Here is a 19,513-nt window from a genome sequence, read left to right as displayed (position 1 = left end):
AAAGGTTCATTAGCTTTGGCTGGAGACCGACCATGATATCTTCCACCTTGGATCGAAGTCTGTCCTCAACATCTCGGGATTCGTTTTGAAAGAGCACCTCGAGCTCACGACGAACAAGAGTTGGCATTTCTCTTCTGAGAAACGTTGCATAATCCTCCAGATCGCTCGAACCAGAACCCAAGCCCGAGGCAGGGGTAGCGTTATCGTCGTCCTGGTCATCGTAGTCTGTAACTTGTCAGCGCGAGAACTCGGCACGGAGTTTGGTCTAGGGGGTTCACAGACATGGTGTTGGGACAGAGTCTGGATCATCGTCTGGAAACAGGATCATGTAGATCTCAACCCATTTATCTTCATCCGTCATGTTTGGCTGGGCCTTTTTGCGACTTCGCAATTTCTTTTCCTGATCCTTGGTGAAGCCTTCGTGTGGAATCCTGTTTTGCTGCATGGTGCACGGCGGGTCCTGTTGGAGATGATTTTGAAGAATAGTATCTTCCTCAAAGGTGTCCCAACAACGAGGACACTGGATTGGGAGCCTGTGTCGTCTGTAAAGATGAGTCCTGCTGTCTGGTTAATAAAAGACACCACGAGATCGACGTCGAGGAAATTACATACTTGACTCGATGAACTTCCTCCCATCCCGGGCCTGGGCAAGACGTCCATTTCTGATATTTGCGAGGGTTCCGCTTGAAGTAGGGACAGGCAAACTTGTTTCCGCTTCTCATCAGCCCGGCGGGGCTATCAGACGTGGCTCGCCGTGCCTTTTTGCGTCTCCCGTCGTGGTCTTCGGGTGGCTCCACCTCGGCTTCACTGAGATGCCGCCTTGCAGTAGCATGCGTAGCAACATCACCAACCGTTTTGGGAGACAATTCTTGCTCTGGAATAAACGAATCTCTTGGAAGTTGAGGGGCGTTAAAGAAAGAGTCGACACTTGGGATCGATCTAGACGCAGCAGGCGGCCCTGGTGGGAAGTTGGGTGCGCGAGGTTGCGGAGCCGTATGAAGTTGTCGCGACTGTGGCATCTGTGAGGATACAGTGGGCGCTCTCGGACTGGGACGGCCAAACCCAAAAGGAGCCGAAATACCCGAAATTCTGCGTGAATAGACCTCTTCATGACCAAAGTGAGGCTGCAAATCAGCTGCTGTTGGCCCTTGCAGCTCGTCATCCAATGATCGCTTGGCATTCCTTTTTGCAGAGGATGGTGGTGATAGGTGATCCCCTGCTGGCGGCGAAGGGGCCGGAGATAGAGGCAAGCTTGGGGCTGGTGCGATATATGGTGCTGGCGTTTGCGTCGGTCTGATGGTACGAGAAAAGCTTTGGGAAGGCCGCTGAGTAGATGAAGGTTCGATTTGAGGGAAATTCGTCATGACCGAGGCCATAAACGGCATGCTCGCCAACTGCAATGCGCCAAAAGAGGTGGCCGGGAAACTAGGTGAGGCCGCAGAGGGTTGAGATTTGGCAGTTAGCATGAGGGAGGCAAAGTCTTGTTCAGGCTCAGCACCGGGGGCTGGGGCAGGAGGTGGAGGAGGAGCTGCAGACGTTGAGGTTGGCTTCTTCGATTTGGACAGGTCAGAGAGCTTCATAGGCTTGGGTACTTCCTCCTCCTCGGTGTTCTTCTTTTCCTCCTTCAGAGTCTCTTTGGCTTCCTGCTGCTCTCGAGGCTTGACCGCCGTAGGTGTCTTTCCCTTCTTGGGAGCTGCTGGCAAGTCGGCGACACTGAATGCCTTCTCAGTTTTGGCGAGACTGGCGAACTGAGTCAACTCAGTGATTTTGGTGTCGAGGGAAGTACACAAGCTCTTCATGATGTGGTCAATCATGTCCTGCTTGGGATGTGCAACTCTCTGCTCGACGACCGTCTCGTCACCCGAGCTCCAATCCTCCTGGTCGTCTGGTGAGGCCGTCCTTGTTTTTGCGGCTTCATCTTGGCTATTGCTAGCTGCCGGCTCGTTTTGAGAATCATTTTGCCGGTCTGATGTGGAAAGCTTTTTGATGCCTTCGGTGATCGCATCGGCCAGGTCAGTCCCACTTTTGAGAGCGGGAGCTTGCGCCGTTTGGGCAGGCCCTGGTTCCGGTGATGGCGTGCCGGCCAGGCCGAGGAGAAAGCTCTTCATCGCGGCCCCAGTCTTGAAGCAGGTAAAGATGCTTAATGAGATGCTGAAAGGTTATGACTTTTGCTGTCGTTTCGAGATCGGGTTATCACTGTTTGTGTCGTTGGGCAGATGTCAAAGTGGTACGCAGCGCAACCCCGCTCCCATCACCCGCCTTATCGATAGCCATTCTCTGATTGGGACGAAACCGTACCGCCCAGGGTTAGGGCTGAGTGATGACGTTGTACCCGGTGGTCCAGGACCATGTGGGCGGGCGGCTCTTAGCGGCCTATTATTGGGTTGTACTTGGGCAGGCCTTCCAGGTTGCTCCGTCTTACAACAGGGCATGTCTGCCTGCGATGTCGCAATGTGATTCATCGCTATCAATGTCCAAACAGCTCCCGCTGTCCGCTCATATTATTCCAGCTCTGTGATGGTTGTTTTATCTTCATTCTCTGCACGCTTGTTCAAATTCTTATAGCACCACAGTCCCTCTAACTTACCGCCGCTGGTAAACTACCTGATTTACGGTCCCTCGATCAGGAACACCTGTGGTCAGCCGTGCCCACCGTTTGGTTTCCACCCTTTGCCGTTCTATATCCTTGTCATCACATTGCATGTTCACAATGGGACAGTTTTACGAAACAATTCCCGAGTCGCTTGTCAGATGGATACTGGCCCAAAAAGTGTTTTGGGTGGCCACCGCCCCTCTGTCGCCGGAAGGACATGTCAACGTATCTCCTAAAGGCGGCCCCTATTTCGGCATCCTCGACACCAAGACTTTCTGGTACCTCGATCTCAGTGGTTCCGGCAATGAGACCATATCTCATCTGTACGAAAAGAATAACGGACGGATAACCGTCATGTTCAACGCATTTGAAGGGCCACCACGCATCGTCCGCCTGTTCGGCCACGGCACAGTGCTCGAAAATGGAACAGACTCCTTCAATACTTTTGTCAAAAAGCACGAGGTCAGGCTCCTTCCCGGAGCAAGAAGCATAATTCTTGTCCATGTGCACCAGGTTGGGAGCAGTTGTGGCTTCTCTGTCCCTTATTTCGAATTCAAAGATTGGCGAACAACCTTGAACGAATTCTTTGCGAGGAAGGCCGACAGGTTTGACAAGGGAGATTCCAAGGAGAGCATAGAGAAGTAAGCGCACCTCTTTCCGTAACAGTTTTAAAGTGTTTCTGACGAAAAAAAGGTACTGGGCGCTCAAGAATTCGGAAAGTGTAGATGGTTTGCCAGGTTTAGACATTGCCAGAAAGACAGCCAAGGAAGACGGGATCGTACCTCTCATCAAGATGATAGGCGCTGGCGCCACACATGGAGGGCAGAGGACACGGAAGCAGCTGTCGTTTGGAGTACTGCATCTTGCCCTTGTGGCAGTCATTGCCTCCTTCGCCACCGTATTTTTGCAGCCCGTGTTTGGCGAGCTTTTGAAGAGTCTGGAGAGCACGTTTCAGCATTAATTCACTTTACGGCAACACGATTAAGCAACGTAGTGCGGATGAGAATGGCCTATTGGAGGTGGATGCAAGTCAGGATACGAGCAACTGCGGCATGTGAATTGAAGTTCCAGATGGGAACTGGACACAATAAACACAAGAATACAATACACCGGAATGATGCCTGGGCTACAAGAGTTTTGAAGTATTGCCACAACGAATAATAACAATAGCAATCGGCCTAGTGTACATTACTTTTTAAGAAGTATTCGGCCGAATTCGTGACGTCAGATAAGATAGAGTACCATCCGTGGGGGCCCTTGGACAATTTCCAGGGCACTGAGCCCAGCGCTCCGGGTATATCTATACATGTTCTCCCCTTCGCATTGTTCCAGGGTCCTTGTGGTTCTGTCCCATTTCCCCAGAACCGTTTAAATTCACAAACCGACTCCGAGCCAGGATGCCAGTCTACGTCGTCACCGGAACAAACCGCGGTATTGGGTTGGAATTCATCCGCCAACTGTCACAAGACCACGCCAACATCGTCGTCGCTTGTGTCCGCTCCCCCACCTCCGATGTCGGCAATTTGCAGTCCGTAATCGAGGAATCCAAGAATCACAATGCCATCATACTGGACTGCGATATTTCCTCAGCAGAGTCGATCAACCGGTTTGCAGAAACGTTGGGAAAGCAAAGGATTTTGGCGGACCAAAAAGTAGACTTCTTGATTCACAATGCCGCTCTGAACCTCAAACCAGAGATGAACTCGTTGAACCTTGAGCCTGATCTTGTCCATCAAATGGTCATCGCCAACGTTCTCGGTCCGGCTCTCCTTACTTCGGCATTGCTCACGGCCACACTGCTATCGCCAAAAGTGAGAATCTTCCACATCTCTTCGGGTTTGGGAAGCATGGCTGTCAGTCTTGACCACAAGCCACGACAGAGTGCAGGCTACTCCATCAGCAAGGCTGCTCTCAACATGCTTGCCGTCCACCAAGCAGAGGACATCAAATCGCACCTCCCAGGGGCAGTTGTGGCACTGGTGGATCCGGGCTGGGTGAAGACGGACATGGGCGGGAAAAATGCCATATACGAGCCCAGTGAGAGCGTTGGCAATATGCTCAAGATTCTGCACGACCTAGAGGAGTCAAACAATGGGGAGTATTTTCATCACTCTGGCAGAAATGTGCCCTGGTGAACCTCTGAGCGGTTTTAAACAACGTTGTCCATGATCGTTTTCCAGCTTTAGTTATCAATTCTTATAAACGATTAGGGAAGCTTGCCCGTGGTTACCCTGCATTGCTTACATCCAGAAAGTGATACCCAGCTGGAAAAGCCCAATTACTATTCCAGCCACACCCCCATAGCTCGCCCTTCCAGCCGCTCCGCTTCCACCACATGGGTTCTCCAAGGTGCAAGCAGCCGCCAAAACACCCTCTGGGGTCCTGAGTGCAGCGGCGCGGTCCAGATACCAGTTGCCAATGTCTGTCAGATTGCCTCGCTGGTCCAGCATGGCCATTTCCTCCCCCACATTCGACTTTGTTTTTCTAAAAGCACCAAACCACGAGTACCGTGCCACTGCCTGGTGCTCTTCCAAGTACTTTAAACTTTCGTTGAAGAACTTTTGGGTTTCGGCCTCGTTCTGGTCATGGAAGCCATACTCAGTAACCCAAAGAGGTTTTTCGGGAAATCTATTGCCTCAGCGTTAATCGGCGTGTTACTAGTGTAGGGGCAACGACACATACTTTGACTGCCACTTTCCAATGTTGTCCTTCAAGGTCCCGAAACCGCCGAATGAATGAAGTGGCACAAAGTCAAACTCGCACCCGTGTCCATCATTCATCTTGGAGCAGTTCTTCAAGAAAGGATCTACCCACCCTCCTCTCGGGTCTGAGACGGTCGGGAAACCGACTTTGATCCCATGTTCTTCCCTGAGCGGTAGAATGTTGTTGACCCAGGTCCTCGCGGCAATCTCGGGGGTCATCTCACTGCCTCCATATTCGAAAGACTGGTCAGGCAGGTTGAAGGTGAGAACGTGAGAGGGCTTTCGCTTGGAGAACTTCTCGGTCAAGTTGCCCAAGAAGTATGTGTCTGTGCCGTTGGGGGTGTAGGCGCCCCACATGCTTGGGACAAACTCAAACTCGGATTGAGAGAAGTTGGCATAGGCCTCTGTGACATCGGGTGCAAAGTTCCAGTACCATGACAGCGGCGATGAAGGATCGGACCAGATGAAGTCATCTCTGGGGAAGAATTCGTTGGGCGTGGAGACAAGACCGCGTTTGGGGTTCTTCTTGACTGGAACTGCCGCAGGTGATTCTGTCTGGCCCAAGACAGGTGACAGCAACAGTGCCGAAATGGCGATAGAGGAAAACCGCCCCATCTTGAAATTGAGGTTTGCTGGAGCGGACGAAGGTAAAGGTAGATTGTGGTCTACCGGACCATGTGATATCGACAGAAATGCGATGAAAACGCTTGAAGGGTGTCACAGCAACAACAACGTGGGAAGTGGACCTTTTTGAGGGTTCAGCGGGTAATTAAACGCCACGCGCCACTGTGAGAAAACTACAGCTGAAAAGGGTTATTGCTCAATGGCAAAGGATTCGCTAACGGTGAGCTAGTGTCAGCCGCAGCTTGCCAGTGCTTACTTCAGGGGTACACCTCATGATAAGGAGCCATCGCTGACTGAGATGAGATGCTGACTTGTCGTAGTATTCCAGGTTGCTTAAATTCCGTCGGGGTTTATCCATATCAGTCTGTCTTTTAGGCGGGCTGAAAAGAGACTTAGGACCATCTCAGTGAGCGACTGTGTTAGGAGCAAATAGGAATTGGTGATATGAGGATATCTAGAGGACATAATTTGTGACGGGTGCAAGCTGAAAGGATAGGTTTGAGATTGCAAGTAGAGCACTCGCAGAGGAGGACATTGTACCTAGGCTTCAACTATTCAGGATAATGGTCCTCCATGGGGGGGAACGCAGAATACATGCATAGATAGGACTCTCTCACTGCCAATCATCGTTACTACTATGTACATGTGGATCAATTCAAGGACATACTTTACAAATGTCAACTCTATGAACATTCCGGTGCGTGTATCCCGAAACGCTTCACTCATAGAGCCAAAACAAATTTTGTTGCGGTGACTCGAGGTGGTGATGACTTGGTGGCGCCTGCCGAATACAGTTTAGGTCCAACGTGCCCTGAACCGAAAAAAATGACGTCGATTGTACCTGGCGCTCCTGCAAAATTCCAAAAGAAAAATGCCCGGCCAAGTCAGCAACCTCAAACTTCCAATTTCCATTAACGAAACACCATCCAACATCTACTTGTACATCTCGTAGCCGGAATGGAGGCATCAAAGGCACCGCCCGTCCGCATGACTCGGCTGGCCGTCAGGGGTTTGCCAAGATGGCGGCGAACGGTAAATTACGTTATGGGATTGTCGTGAACATTGGACAGCAAACAATTAGCCCGCTCTAGGCCCACTGCCACTGTTTCCTTCCAGTCGCATCGTGGCTTCCATTTTACTTTTATTTCGACTGCTCTACTCGAGCCCTTTTTTCTTGGGAGCTATCCACACCCACGACTGAGCACTAAACCAATGCATCTTGACAACAGGTGACACAGGCACGCAAAGGCGCTTCGGAATGGGTCTGGGAACCGAGCGCAGACTGCTCGACAACAACGACGGTGGCTTGAGTGACGACCCTTACTTGAGCGACAGCGACGATCCCGAAGCATCCGCTATCCTCTTTGACGCCGACCACGACCACGACGACACCGTGGCGCCGCTTATGCTAAGGCGCCTTGTCCCGCGCGGAGGACAAGGAGGAGGCGGCCCAAGTCGAGATGTTGGCGGCGACAACAGCGGAGGACATGGTCAGAGTGCCTCGTTCCTGCCCAGGCCTGACCCTGCCATGCCCGTATATATCACGATTCACCGAATTCGCCGGCTCGTCATTGCCGCCGTCAATGACAACTACACGCTCGAGGAGCTGAGGGCTCCACGGCTGGACAAACTGGTTGTGAGGCCACTGGTGGACAGGCTGTACAATCCCAATGATCCCGCCATCGTGTACTCCCTCCTTGCGAACCGTGTCCAATTCCTGCGTCCCCGCGCCCACGAGCTTCTTCAACAAACCGTCAACGAATCCCGCGCCACCCTCTGCGAACTCTTAGCAATCCGCATCCTCCGCCGCTTCCACGAAGATCACACCGGTCGATCTGGCCTGTTGTTGCTGGCCCACATTCTCGTGTCCGGCTTTGACCCCTGCGATGCAGCCCCTGAAGCCATCCGCGCACGCCGTCCACAATGGGCTGTTCAGGAACGAGGCGGCCACGAACGAAAGTTGACAGGTCTCGAGCTGGCCATCATCTCCGAGTCCAAGCTGTTCATAGGCTCCCCTGCCTGTCAGCGCGTCGTCGATGCCGTCTACCGTGGCATAGTCGTGTACACCCCCCTCTCGTTTGTCGACATCTTGCCCGATCACTACAAGCACCATCCAGTCTCCTTGTACGAACCCCGTCGTGCGGCCATTCTCAACCACCATCGCCTGATCGTTCCCCGGATCCGAAACGGCATCGAGCTCCTGCACTTTATCGTCCTGCTTGTTCTTTACATGTTGACGGTGACACACTATGGGTTTGGGAAGCATCTGGCCGGCCTCCATGTCAACACGTACGAAACGCTCTTCAACGTGTTTGCCGCGGGGTGGGTGTTGGAGCAGTTTGCTGCCATTGTGGAACATGGATGGGAAGTGCACGCGCAGAACCTGTGGTCTTTCCTCGACATCACCTTTGTGTTCATCTATGGGGCGTACGGGCTGGTCAGGACGGTGGAGTTGTTGATTAGTAGCGATGCGTTCTACGCCATGCCTGTGCTTTGCACGGCTGCACCTGTGTTGCTGACGAGGATTGCGTTTACGCTGATGCCGGACAACATTGTGTTTATTGCATTGCATGCCATGATGAGAGACTTTACGCGGCTGACGTTTATCGCCATTTGGTGTTTTGCCGGTTTTGTGATGGGCCTTTTGCTGCTGGCAAGGACGACGGGTGATGAAAAGCTGGAGGGAAGTGTGACATGGGCCACCATCACAAAGTGGCTCTTGTGGTACGTATCATTCGTCGTGTCTTGCGTGTCCTGCGTGTCTTGTTTCGCTTTACTGACATGGGTTAGGATTTGGTTCGGTCTTGATGGTACCGGCATCGAGCGCGCCTCTGACTTCCACATCATTCTTGGTCCGACCCTCATCATTACCTTTGCCTTTCTGGGCAACACTCTCTTCCTCACCATTCTCGTCGCCATCCTGACCAACACCTTCTCCAAGATCATCTCCAACGAGGCGGCCGAGATCCAGTTCCGCCGGGCTGTTCTTACCTTTCAAGGCGTCAAGTCGGATGCCATCTTTTCATACCCCCCGCCGTTTAACCTCTTGGCTCTTCTCATTATGCTGCCGCTCAAGTGGTTTGTTGGACCCGTAGTTTTCCATCACGTCAACGTTGCCGTGATCAGAGCGGTCAATGCACCTTTGCTGTTGCTGATTGGACTCTGGGAGCGGCGCAGGATATGGGGTGGCAGAAGGGGCCGCAACAGCAGGTGGCGGAAGTGGAAGTATTTTGCGGGTCTGAATCCGCATGGTGACATTCAGAATATCTTCAGCGCGGAGCCACCACCGGAGGTCATGGATGCGCTGGAAAAGATGGACGTATTGAGCGATATTGTGGTTATTGATAGGGAACTGGCCAGTGCGCGATCTCCCCGTCCATCGAGTGCTAGTGGAAGCGGCAGTGGGACGCCACTTTCTTCGATTAGTGTCAGGAGGAGAAAGATGAGCGATAGCAGCAGCCTAAGAAGGTTCGAGGGAGCCGACAGATGAATTTGTTTTGTATAAATGTAGTGATTAAAAGTTAGCCCTCTTCAAAACAAAGGATCTTTAATTCCAGAAACCTATTGCCTCCCTTAAATAGTCTCCTCTCGCATCCCGCCATACCAACTATCAAGCATTCATGCACAGCTGCTCCCTACTGAAACCGAACCCTCCGCTGCCTCTCCTCCCCCATTCCTTGCCTCAGAATCTCGATCTGCTTCTTGATCTCCACCCACAAGATCAACTTCTCCAAGTCGGTGTCGTCGCCACCGCCATTGCTGTCAGGGACATCAACGCTGACCCAGTCGTCCTCTGATCCCACCTCCAGGGCGGAGCCAAGATCTAACGTCTCCGAATCTCTCGCAATGACAAGCAGCGCCGCCACAAACGCCTCTTGGATGTAGGCGAAGCTGAAGCCGTCCGTGATCTCGGCAATAGCTTTGCACAGGCTGTCGGGAAACTCGAGGTCTTTGTTGCTCTTCAGCTTGCCTTGCCAAAACTTGCAGTATGCGACGCGCTGCTCCAGATTGGGGTCCGGAAAGAAGTACTTTCTGTCGAATCTAGAGGGACGTTTCTACCATCTTGTCAGTTATACACTCAAGCGGTCAGCCAAGACAGGACAGATACTCACCGAAAGGCCGGGGTCCAGTCTTTCCAGATGGTTCGTGCTGCCCACGATAAAGATGCCATCATTGCTCTTGAGACCATCAATCTCGTTCAAAAAGTAGCTTCGCACGCCATCTGTCACCAGCGAGTCGAGATCCTCAAAGATCAGGTAGCAAGGCGCATACTGCCTTGCTTTGGCAAAGATCATGGAGATGGCGTATTCAGGGCCGCCATACTAGTGCTTCTTAGTCGACGTCGCCTTTCACTCTATTACACGGGAAGAACTCACCGAAACAAAGTTTCTCACGTACAACGACGGCACCTTCTCCTCCCTCTGACTAAGCGTCTTCATCATGGCCTTGATGCTGATCGTCTTTCCGTTCCCGGGAGGACCCCAGTAGATAAGTCCTCTTTTCCAAGGCACCTTGAGCCTTTCATACTGGCCCCTGGAGGCAAAGAAGCTCGTGTGGTCGTCAATCAGCGCTTTCTTCATCTCTTCATCCAATATGACATTGTCCCAGCTCGACTTTTGGACGCTGTCAAACAGCTCCCTCGACTTTTGCCACCACCCTCCATCAAAGACCCAGATCTCGTCTTTAAGCTCAAACGCCGAATGCCCCACAGTCATCAACAAACTCTCAACCAAGTGGACCTCGGGAGGAGAAGACAGAATGTAGTAATTGACGATAGGGGGATAATAACTCGATCCGTCTCGACATTCAGCCAGATATACAATGAACTCTGCACCCTTGTAACGATACAGGAACTTGCCAAAGTGCAAATCCGTGGCAATGCCCCCTTTGGAACCGTCCAGTCGCCTGGCGGGCGGGAGGTAATAGTTCCATTTCAGGTCGGCCGGAAATACAGAGGGCTCCGGTTCCACCTGATGGAAACTTGCGAGATCGTCAGGGACGCTGGAGGCATAAGCCAGAATGTCGACATTGTCCACGGGCACGGTAGTCAATTGAAGTGAAGGGTACTGGCGCTTGAGAGACGCAGCAATGACAGCGTCGGAAGAGATACGGGGAGCCGATGTGTGCTGGAAGAATTTGGCGGTGGTCCGATCTGTCGAATCGTCTGGGTGTCCGCTGGCGCCAGTAGATTGGTGCTGTGGCTGTTCACGGCGGCGTTGGGCCTGGGAGAAGAAGCTCGGGGAGAACTTCCCAAACCGGTCGGGGAAAATGCCGTGTTCCATCTTTTGGTCTCTATGTCTGTATGTCGAATCGTGATTCTAGCAGCAAAGGCATAAAGGGTCAATGGAAAGGAGAAAGAAGGAATGCAACCTGGAACACGGATGAGTTGTTGTTTTGTCAGTCCCCAATTGGAGTTGCGTACGTCAACAAGTGCGGGGAAGCTACTGCTGTGCCACAATAGAAGGTGAGACTGGTGATTCCACTTCCAGGTTCGTATTAAACTCGGATGCCCAGAGACACTTGCCAAGTACCGAGCCCTGTGACAGCACCGGGCCGGAGATAAGCAGGCAGTAGCATAGCAACCAGATAGGGGTGACGCTAGCATTGTTGACATTTGACCCTTGAATCTGAAAATTACCCACATGCAAAGGACAAGGATGAAAAAATTATATACATATACTCATACCGACAATTCATATCTCCCCGTCTCTCCAACTTCATGAAATATCCGACGATTTCGAGGTTTCTTCCCCCCCACCCCCCACCCAACTTCATTCTTCACTGACTGGCTTCTTCATTTTCCACCTCACCCTAATATCCTTGCTGCTGTAACACTATCCCAGCTTCGATGAGGAATTGGTCGTTCCGGAAACGATGGACGAGGTGGTTGACACACAAGTTGACCCCGAGTTGCGTCGAATATGCACGTTGACTGGGCTCTTGGGATTGGGCAGTTCCAAGCTGGTCAATGATATTCCGTCCGACGACCTTCGACGGACATGTACACTAACAGGACTCTGAGGCGTTTCCAGATGCGCTCCGGAGACGCCCGAGACCGAGCCTCTCCATGATGTTGTGGGACGGTGGCTGTTGACAGAACTGGGTCTAGATGGAGTCCAGCTGCCTGTCATCGCGGCCGTTTTGGTAGGGCTCCCGGTCCGGAAAATAACCGAAGCGGTGGGGTTTCCCGATCCAGCAAGATGCATCCTTTCGTGTCTTTGAATCTCTTGTTGAACTCTGCTGGGCGTGCTGCTGGCTGGCCTCTCGTAGTGCACTTTGCTTGGGGCGGCATTGCCGCTAGGCGTCGCGGGTCGCTTTTCTTTTTTGATGCCCGTACGCAAGACTTGCATCAACGAGATGAACTCCTTGCGATCTATGGCGTCAACCCACTGTTCTACTCTGACAGGATAAAACTGGGTGCCGCATCGAGACACTGCTCCAAGAAAGTCAACCTTGAGCCGGGCTTCGTCGACATCCTTCTCCCACTCAGGGCCCAAGAGCTGTGTCATTCGAGATTGATAAACCTCGCGCAGCCGGGTCTGGTCATACTCCATCAGGTGGATCCAATAAAGCTCCGTCTTTCCTTCATTGTCCAAGTGGTCTTCGTCAGAAGTGGAAGAAGCTGACGGGCGCGGAGCCAGATTTGTATAACTGTCCCTGCTGGGCTTCTGCTTCCGGCTTGCGCCTCGAAGGAATGCAGGCATCTGACAAGCCATCCAGCGTGGCATGGTCGATACACATTCCCTAGTAGCGGTTAGCATGTTGACACAAAAGAGCGGTGATAAGGAAATAATACATACCATCCAATCGCACCTGTTATGCGGCCATTGTCGTCTACAAGAAGGTTCTTCAATGAGAGATCGTCGTGCCAAAGCACGGTATGCTCTGGCGGGAAAACCAAGGAAGGGAATATCTTATGAACCATTCTTAGCAGTTTGCGAGCCAGCCGGAGCACCATTTCGGCATGTTCCTTGTCGTCATCAGTCTTGGCTTTGGCAAGAGCATTTGTGTGCTCCGTGATGATGAGGTCAAGATAGGCTCGAAGCCAGTCATGACTGGATTCAAAGGGGCCACGGGCCACAGGATAACTGGAGCGTGGCCCAGAGAAGAAGACGCTGTCAACAATGGGGCCAGGCGAGGGTGTGACTGCGGTGTTGTAGTCAGCATTCGGGCCCGTTCCCAGCGTTCCAATCGATCTGAAACCCTGACCCAAATTGCCGCAGCGGAGCAGCTGGGTATGGAACTCTGCCACGCGCTTGGTAAGTATCTCTTTCTGGGTGTCAGTCATCTTGCGCCAGCGATAGTAAGCTAGCTTGCCGGGCATCATCTCCATCAGGAGCCATTCGAACCCAAGCTCATTGTTGACAGTCTCATCCCATGCAATGACTTTGGGCACGGGAATGTCGGTCATGCGATGCACCAGTCGCAGAGTGAAGACTTCGCCGAGGGTCTTGTTCCCGGGGTCAACGGGGAGGGAGATGCGGATGATGTGCTTGCCGCGGATGCTGTCGACGGCATAAAGTTTGCTGAACTCGCCATTGGCATGCAGGTGGACGTTGCAGTCGGCAGTGTGGTTGATGTTGAGGGCGCGGCGACATACACGCTCGACGGCTTCGATGTCGGGTTGTCTGGTCCACCTCGCGACCGGGCCGAGACCATTGTCGTCCCAGGCAAGACCATCCCGGGTCGGGTGCCGCATTGTCGGGTCTAACGGCGGGGCCCCCAGTCAAGGGAAGACGCGTCTTATGAGACGAGTCGTCGCATCACGCGCAAGTGAGCTGTCTGACGTTGCGGGGCGGCGTGAGCAATGCGCCAAAGTGCCGGGTTTAGTGTTGTTGGTTTCCTCTGGGCTGTTGCTGCGATTCCAGCGGAGAAGAGGGCCCGTCTGTGGAAAAAATAACAAAATAAATATTGGCGTCGCACGACAACCAGACCTTGACGGCTGTGCACTCTTTGTGCCAATTGATAATTGATTGGGTTCGCGCTCTTGGCAGCCGCCGAACCAGTGAAAAAAAGCAACACGAGGGTGGGACTTTTGTTGATGTCAACATGCGCCCATTGGCTGCCCAGTCCCAGCCGAGAAAAAGGGGACGTCATGGCCCCTCCAACCCCTCCCCATCAACGATAAGGGATAAGGCCAACTACCGGCAGGAACGACTCCAGACGGGGAGACACCACAGCTGTCATGATGGCAGCGAATTTCTTAGCGCGAACTTTAGTTCATCTCTGCCATCATCGCCGCCTCAACAAAGAGAATACATCAACATGACGTTCGTTTTCGGAGCTTGCACCGCTACCACACCGGGCCTCTCTCCTCCAGCTACTTGAGATGAACCTCTGGCAATTATCTCCCTGGACAATGCCGCCAAGACCCAAAGAAACACCTTTGCCATGACTCAAGGAAACGGAGATCCCAAAATGTCTTCATCCATTCCCAACCCCCCGATCGGCACTCGGTCTCGTCGTCCCAACGGCGCGCTTGAGGACTTCCTGGACAACAATCCGGATCTCGAGCTGGGAGGCTCCAAAGGCTTCATCACCGAGCGTGCTCACCACCAAAAAATCTTTGGTATTCACAATCTGAAGAAGGGCGTAAATGCCATCGGCAGTGTCGAGTTTACGGCGATCCGGGGCCCGCACGGCACGATTCCCATCCGGATTCTGTATCCCGAGTCAGCCGAAGACTGGAGAGACAGAGGCGAGGCAGGTGCACTAATCTATTGCCATGGGGGTGGATACACCGTAGGAAGCGTGGATGAGTTCGAAAATGGTTTGAGGCTCGTGGCAGAGAGGTCTGGCTGCCAGGTCTATTGTTTCGACTATCGCCCTGCCCCCGAGTTTCGATATCCTGTTCAACTGGATGAGTATGACGCTGTGATCGACTGGGTTCAGAGCGAGGAGGGCAGGAATCGAGGCGTGCGTGCCGATCGTGTTGCTGGCGGCGGTGACTCGTCTGGAGGCAACCTGACTGCTGCAGTTTGTTTACGGCGCCGAGACAAGGGCAAGAAGCCCCTCTGTGCCCAGATTCTGGTCTACCCGACGGCTCGCCTTCCATTTGACACCCTGGCAGCAAAGGAGAATAGCTCGGGCTATTACTTGCACACCAATGGTATCTTCAGCTTTGCGGCGCACTATATGCCAAGACCATCAAAGGCGAATGGTGAGCTGCTTTGTGATTTTAGTGTATTCCCGACTTTGGTGTCAGCTGACACAACGCAGGTCCTTCACCACTGGATGCATACATATCTCCCGGCTACCAACCTGCAAAAGATTTGGCAAACCAGCCCAAGGCGGCTGTTATAACAAACGGATTTGATCCCTTGAGAGACGTGGGCATCGAATATGCCAGCAAACTGAAGGAAGCAGGTGTCGATGTCAAGTGGGTTCATCATGAAGACCTAATTCACGGGTGGCTTCAAATGACGCCGTGGTGTCACGCTGCTGGTGATGCAACTCGAGAACTGGGGAAGCTTGTGGGAGCGATCGTTTACGGCTATGAAAAGGAATGATCCCGCTCGAAACAGGGCAACTCTGTCCTGGTGTCATTGATTCTGCATTGTATGCTCTACCTACCTACACGTTTGATATAACCGTATATGTGCCGTCCATGATTCTATCCATCGCCCAAGCTCATGATGTGGGGTTTAAATCGTATCTACACCAAGGTATCCTCCCGACTTGACAGACCATCCCAATTTGAGTTGTACTCTGTGGGTACAGGTAAGGGTGAATCAAAATCCGACCTCGTAACCGCTGAAGCTGGCGACAGTGCCCCGTTTATGCTGCTACCCATATCAGCGTCGAGACCATGATTCGTAATTTGACCTGCCAGTTGTCCATGAGTATTTCCAACACATCCTAGATCAGGATCAACCTTTGTCAAACTCGGGTCCATAGTTCCCTCCCCCTCAGCTAGGAACCGCCGTCCATCTACATTCAAGACCAAATATTTCTTTATCGGATCACCCTTCTCATCAGATGATGCTCTTGTATACTCCCCCATAACCTTCATGCTATCCACATCCGAGTGTATACCGGTACATAGCCACCTGTTGATGGGATCTATTCGACCTCCCTCATCCCGAGCCGCCTCCTCCAGCGATACCAAACCAGCCACAGACACAAAGACTTTGGCATCCCATGCTCCTGTCCGCCAAGACATTTTTCTGAAAGCCTCGAGCGCCTGCCACCTCAGGGTCCGACTAGTTCGGCACTTTGTCGCAATCAAAATCAGGGGACCGGTGACGTTTCCACCGGAGAGTATAAATCCGTTCGTGGTCATGGGCTCTCGATCCTCAGAGAATTCGAGGGCTATGTTGAGCAGCTGCCCGAAATCGGGCTCGCAGTGGTCCAAAGCTGTGCCTGCTGGATCCAGGCACCACGCGAGGCAGATGAGGTCTGTGTAGCATTGCAGAAGGAGCAGTAACATTATCTTTCTAGTTCGAACGTCTTCAGGGCTGACCGCTGCTTTGTAATCAGATAGCACTTGCTGCCATTGGCGAGATGAGTTCCAAAGTTGTGCTTGTTCTGCCCAGAGGGAGTGTCTCTCGTTTGTTGGAAGGGGTTGTCCAGCAAAGGTACGCTGCATAGCCTGCGAGATAAATGACAAGCACCGTGTGTGAAAATTGCCCCAAAGAAAAGTACACTTCACTGCGCTAGTTTTCCCAAAGACCGGGAGGTCGTTACATTCAAGAGAAGAGCTGGGGATTGTGTAATGGGGTGGCGGGCTGGGACGCAGGTTGGACGTTACACTCAAAAAAGGGAGGATGTACTCCATATCTTGCGTGTCTTCATCTTCGCGGTTGACATAGTTGGTAGGCCCGGTGTTCCGGCGTGCTGCGTCCCTAAGGGTTGTTATCGAGACTCGAAGCAGTCGGATGCCGCTTGTCATAAGTCCATCAGCGGCTTCTACGTCACCCTGAAGAAGTTCGTAGCCGACGAGAAGCAACGTGATGACAAGAAGGTTTCGAGCGGACATGGAATCTCCATCGTTCCGTATTCGTTGTAAACACAGCGATATTGCCTGGTTTTGGTGGCGGATGGCCGCCTGGTAATGGGGATTGTATATATGGTGCCAACGAACATGAGAGTGTGGAGGGGACGGTGGCGAGCCAGACGATTGTCGAGCAAGTGATCTATCAAGCCTAGCTTCAACAAAGAGAGCCTGAGAAAGCGCGCCAATGGCAAATATGGCGTGGTTGACACAACTGTCCCGAATACCCTCGCAAAGCACAACCCGGGACCAAAAGTCGGCGTGGAGATAGCCAGCAAGATCGTTGACAAGGGTATACCGGAAGAAGTCATGGTAGATTATGTCTTTTTCGGGGCAGAAAGGCGTTACCCGTGCGGGACGTATCATCTGTAACGGCCGCGGGCCTCCTTGAATAGTTGCGGACTTGCTAGACGACTTTCTTGCTGCTTTTTGATCCGTTTTGGCGAGATAGCCATGGCACTCCATGCGTGCTTTTTCACAGCGGGAACACGTCGGCTTGCGCTCATCGCACTTGACATGTCGATTCTTGCAAGTGATGCAGCCGGTACGGACCTTGGGGGTACTGGCACGCCTTTGGTTGGACGGGGGAGAGACGACCGTGTGTGGGCCAGGTGTATGGGAGGGTGATGCCGATGGTGCCATTGTATGAAGCGGTCATACAAGCTCCCATAGGGTCAGGATTTATAGCGCGACTGCATATAGAACCTATCAGACACTATTCACATCCCTGGCTTTGAACTGGCTGAAACAAGCTGAGTTTGACGATGAAAGGTTGGCAGATGACCTCGGGAAGGAGCTCATGTGGACTGGGACTGTGGACGAGTGATTGGAGGGCCCTCTCGAGAAAGAAGGCCCGCGCCCGCAAAGTTTATATCCCATTGTTATTCACCACCTTTGAACCCAAGTTCGCCCTGTCGGTTCTGCTGGAATGAAGAAACGGCCCCCAACTCGCTCGTGATGCCAATTTTGATGAAGCTTGTCGATGACATGGAAGGCACACCAGCGTCTTCTGCTTGGCAGATGGCCCGTGCAAGTGGGATGCTTGACTTGCTCCGCCTCCCTCCGCGCTCCACTGCTCGTAAACATGTCGCCAATCAGCATGAGCAATGCCCCTGAAGACGACTGAGCTGGTCAGAGCCTTGGAAGCGGGGAGAACCAATCTCTGCCCCGCCTGACAAGCTTTGTCAATATGTGAGTGCGGAGAAATGGAATGGCACTCTATCCCGCAGGCAGGAACACAGTACTGTAGGGTATATTCTAACCACAAACATGGCACAGGCACAGAGAAACGATCAACAAAACCACAAGGCCCCCTAAGGTTTCTAAGCAACTAAATTTACCTGAATAGAAGATTCACTGACTGGCGTGGATCGACAAGGCACGATGAGCAGTCTGTTCGACGGCCCGCACTTGCGAGCCCTGTGCGAACTCGGCCCGTCATCCCCGTTGTACACCAGGCATCGAGATTCCTGTGCCATAAACCTGCACCAAGCAGAATACAATTGGTTTAATCAGGGTACAGTGCAGAGCATGAAAGCTCTGTGGCTTGAGATCATTGGGGATGGCCTGGAGAATTCACACGTGGGATTTGCAGGAACCCGGGCCGGTCCAGGTGCCCTGTAGGGCGATGAGCGTGACTGGCTTTGGCTGCGCCATTGCCGAGATGAGGGTGGCAGGCGGTTGTGATGGAACCTTATTTATCTGTGAGAAAACAAATTCTTCAATTATAAGTCGACAGCAGCTCAGCGGCAAAGTTGTCGCGCAACTGGAAGCCACAACCACGAAGCTCGCCCACCTCGGCTATCTCAGGCAGTGTTTTATGGGCCGCAAAACCAATCAGATCGCGAACCAGACACCCGGTGCCTCGTGTAGGAACACCATCTCATCTCACGAAAACGTAGGTGAGACAGCATCATCGGCAGCGACCCATGAAAATTGAAATCCCAGACCATGCAATCCTAGTTGACTTCTCCATTTCCTGGAAGCTATGGCATACTATTCTCATGCCGGGCCGAGAACCCTGCGCCACATGCAGACTACACCCTGCCACCGTCATCAACCAGTTCATCTACCTCCCGAGACAAAAGATATTGATGTTGTAGTTTTTCGGGTTGTCTTAGATCCCAGGGACTGAACTCAAGAGTTTGTCAAAATACACCGTAACACTAGGTAGCTAACCACCCCGAGCCTGGATTCTGTCGGGTTTGGAACTCAGACAGCTGATATGAGGCATGGGATTAAACTGATGTTATGATAAGAAAGACATCCAAAGCAACGTACCATACCCATGTATAAAATCTACTCGACGAGCATGCAATCCATCTACCAAACACAGCAGCGTCCTGCTTGCCTGAACTGAGTCTAACCATTAAGTCCACCCTGTTGATCTACTCCACTGAGCCCTGGTTTTGCAACCTGCATCGATTCCTGCTCCGCGGGTTAACCAGGTAATCGGTATTGAGAAAAAACAATCGCTAGCCAATACCCTAGGTACTCAACTAACCGTAACAGCCAGCTTCTCAAAAGCCCCCGTGATTCCCCGAACCTAGTACGCACCAATAACTACCTTCTATTAAGTAGCGGTAATCCTTCTCCACAAAT

The 19,513-nt window shown here is 52.4% G+C and overlaps 9 protein-coding genes across 9 annotated transcripts; 4 read left to right on the top strand and 5 right to left on the bottom strand.

Annotated features, from left to right (window-relative positions):
* Positions 1 to 274: 274 nt before the first annotated feature.
* Positions 275 to 2,221, bottom strand: QC764_124610 (uncharacterized protein; the record flags this gene model as incomplete). The annotated part of the gene is made up of 2 exons (XM_062943694.1): positions 613 to 2,221; positions 275 to 557 (listed from the first exon to the last, which is right to left on the bottom strand). The coding sequence occupies exons 1-2, from the start codon at positions 2,106 to 2,108 to the stop codon at positions 275 to 277; spliced, it is 1,779 nt and encodes a 592-aa protein (XP_062806846.1). The 5' UTR covers positions 2,109 to 2,221.
* A 210-nt stretch (positions 2,222 to 2,431) lies between these two features.
* On the top strand, positions 2,432 to 3,554 carry QC764_124600 (uncharacterized protein; the record flags this gene model as incomplete). Its single annotated transcript, XM_062943693.1, has 2 exons — positions 2,432 to 3,234; positions 3,287 to 3,554. The coding sequence occupies exons 1-2, from the start codon at positions 2,702 to 2,704 to the stop codon at positions 3,552 to 3,554; spliced, it is 801 nt and encodes a 266-aa protein (XP_062806845.1). The 5' UTR covers positions 2,432 to 2,701.
* A 436-nt stretch (positions 3,555 to 3,990) lies between these two features.
* Positions 3,991 to 4,728, top strand: QC764_124590 (uncharacterized protein; the record flags this gene model as incomplete). Its single annotated transcript, XM_062943692.1, has 1 exon — positions 3,991 to 4,728. The coding sequence occupies one exon, from the start codon at positions 3,991 to 3,993 to the stop codon at positions 4,726 to 4,728; it is 738 nt and encodes a 245-aa protein (XP_062806844.1).
* A 105-nt stretch (positions 4,729 to 4,833) lies between these two features.
* QC764_124580 (uncharacterized protein) lies at positions 4,834 to 5,910 on the bottom strand (the record flags this gene model as incomplete). The annotated part of the gene is made up of 2 exons (XM_062943691.1): positions 4,834 to 5,221; positions 5,276 to 5,910. The coding sequence occupies 2 exons, from the start codon at positions 5,908 to 5,910 to the stop codon at positions 4,834 to 4,836; spliced, it is 1,023 nt and encodes a 340-aa protein (XP_062806843.1).
* Positions 5,911 to 6,793: 883 nt separating this feature from the next.
* QC764_124570 (uncharacterized protein) lies at positions 6,794 to 9,591 on the top strand. The gene is made up of 3 exons (XM_062943690.1): positions 6,794 to 8,643; positions 8,710 to 9,420; positions 9,528 to 9,591. Exons 1-2 carry the CDS (start codon positions 7,178 to 7,180, stop codon positions 9,407 to 9,409), a joined length of 2,166 nt encoding a protein of 721 aa, XP_062806842.1. The 5' UTR covers positions 6,794 to 7,177; the 3' UTR covers positions 9,410 to 9,420; positions 9,528 to 9,591.
* QC764_124560 (uncharacterized protein) lies at positions 9,555 to 11,201 on the bottom strand (the record flags this gene model as incomplete). The annotated part of the gene is made up of 3 exons (XM_062943689.1): positions 9,555 to 9,974; positions 10,032 to 10,241; positions 10,296 to 11,201. 3 exons carry the CDS (start codon positions 11,199 to 11,201, stop codon positions 9,555 to 9,557), a joined length of 1,536 nt encoding a protein of 511 aa, XP_062806841.1.
* A 552-nt stretch (positions 11,202 to 11,753) lies between these two features.
* Positions 11,754 to 13,975, bottom strand: QC764_124550 (uncharacterized protein; the record flags this gene model as incomplete). The annotated part of the gene is made up of 2 exons (XM_062943688.1): positions 12,720 to 13,975; positions 11,754 to 12,663 (listed from the first exon to the last, which is right to left on the bottom strand). The coding sequence occupies exons 1-2, from the start codon at positions 13,616 to 13,618 to the stop codon at positions 11,754 to 11,756; spliced, it is 1,809 nt and encodes a 602-aa protein (XP_062806840.1). The 5' UTR covers positions 13,619 to 13,975.
* Positions 13,976 to 13,984: 9 nt separating this feature from the next.
* On the top strand, positions 13,985 to 15,539 carry QC764_124540 (uncharacterized protein). Its single transcript, XM_062943687.1, has 2 exons — positions 13,985 to 15,079; positions 15,139 to 15,539. The coding sequence occupies exons 1-2, from the start codon at positions 14,311 to 14,313 to the stop codon at positions 15,426 to 15,428; spliced, it is 1,059 nt and encodes a 352-aa protein (XP_062806839.1). The 5' UTR covers positions 13,985 to 14,310; the 3' UTR covers positions 15,429 to 15,539.
* A 35-nt stretch (positions 15,540 to 15,574) lies between these two features.
* QC764_124530 (uncharacterized protein) lies at positions 15,575 to 17,554 on the bottom strand (the record flags this gene model as incomplete). The annotated part of the gene is made up of 1 exon (XM_062943686.1): positions 15,575 to 17,554. One exon carries the CDS (start codon positions 17,552 to 17,554, stop codon positions 15,575 to 15,577), a length of 1,980 nt encoding a protein of 659 aa, XP_062806838.1.
* Between the last annotated feature and the right edge of the window lie 1,959 nt (positions 17,555 to 19,513).

This window comes from Podospora pseudoanserina, chromosome 1 (genome assembly GCF_035222485.1).
Source record: "Podospora pseudoanserina strain CBS 124.78 chromosome 1, whole genome shotgun sequence".
NCBI lineage: Eukaryota > Fungi > Ascomycota > Sordariomycetes > Sordariales > Podosporaceae > Podospora > Podospora pseudoanserina.
The sequence above is the reverse complement of the archived record's forward strand: the minus strand, read 5'-3'. Positions and strand labels throughout refer to the sequence as shown.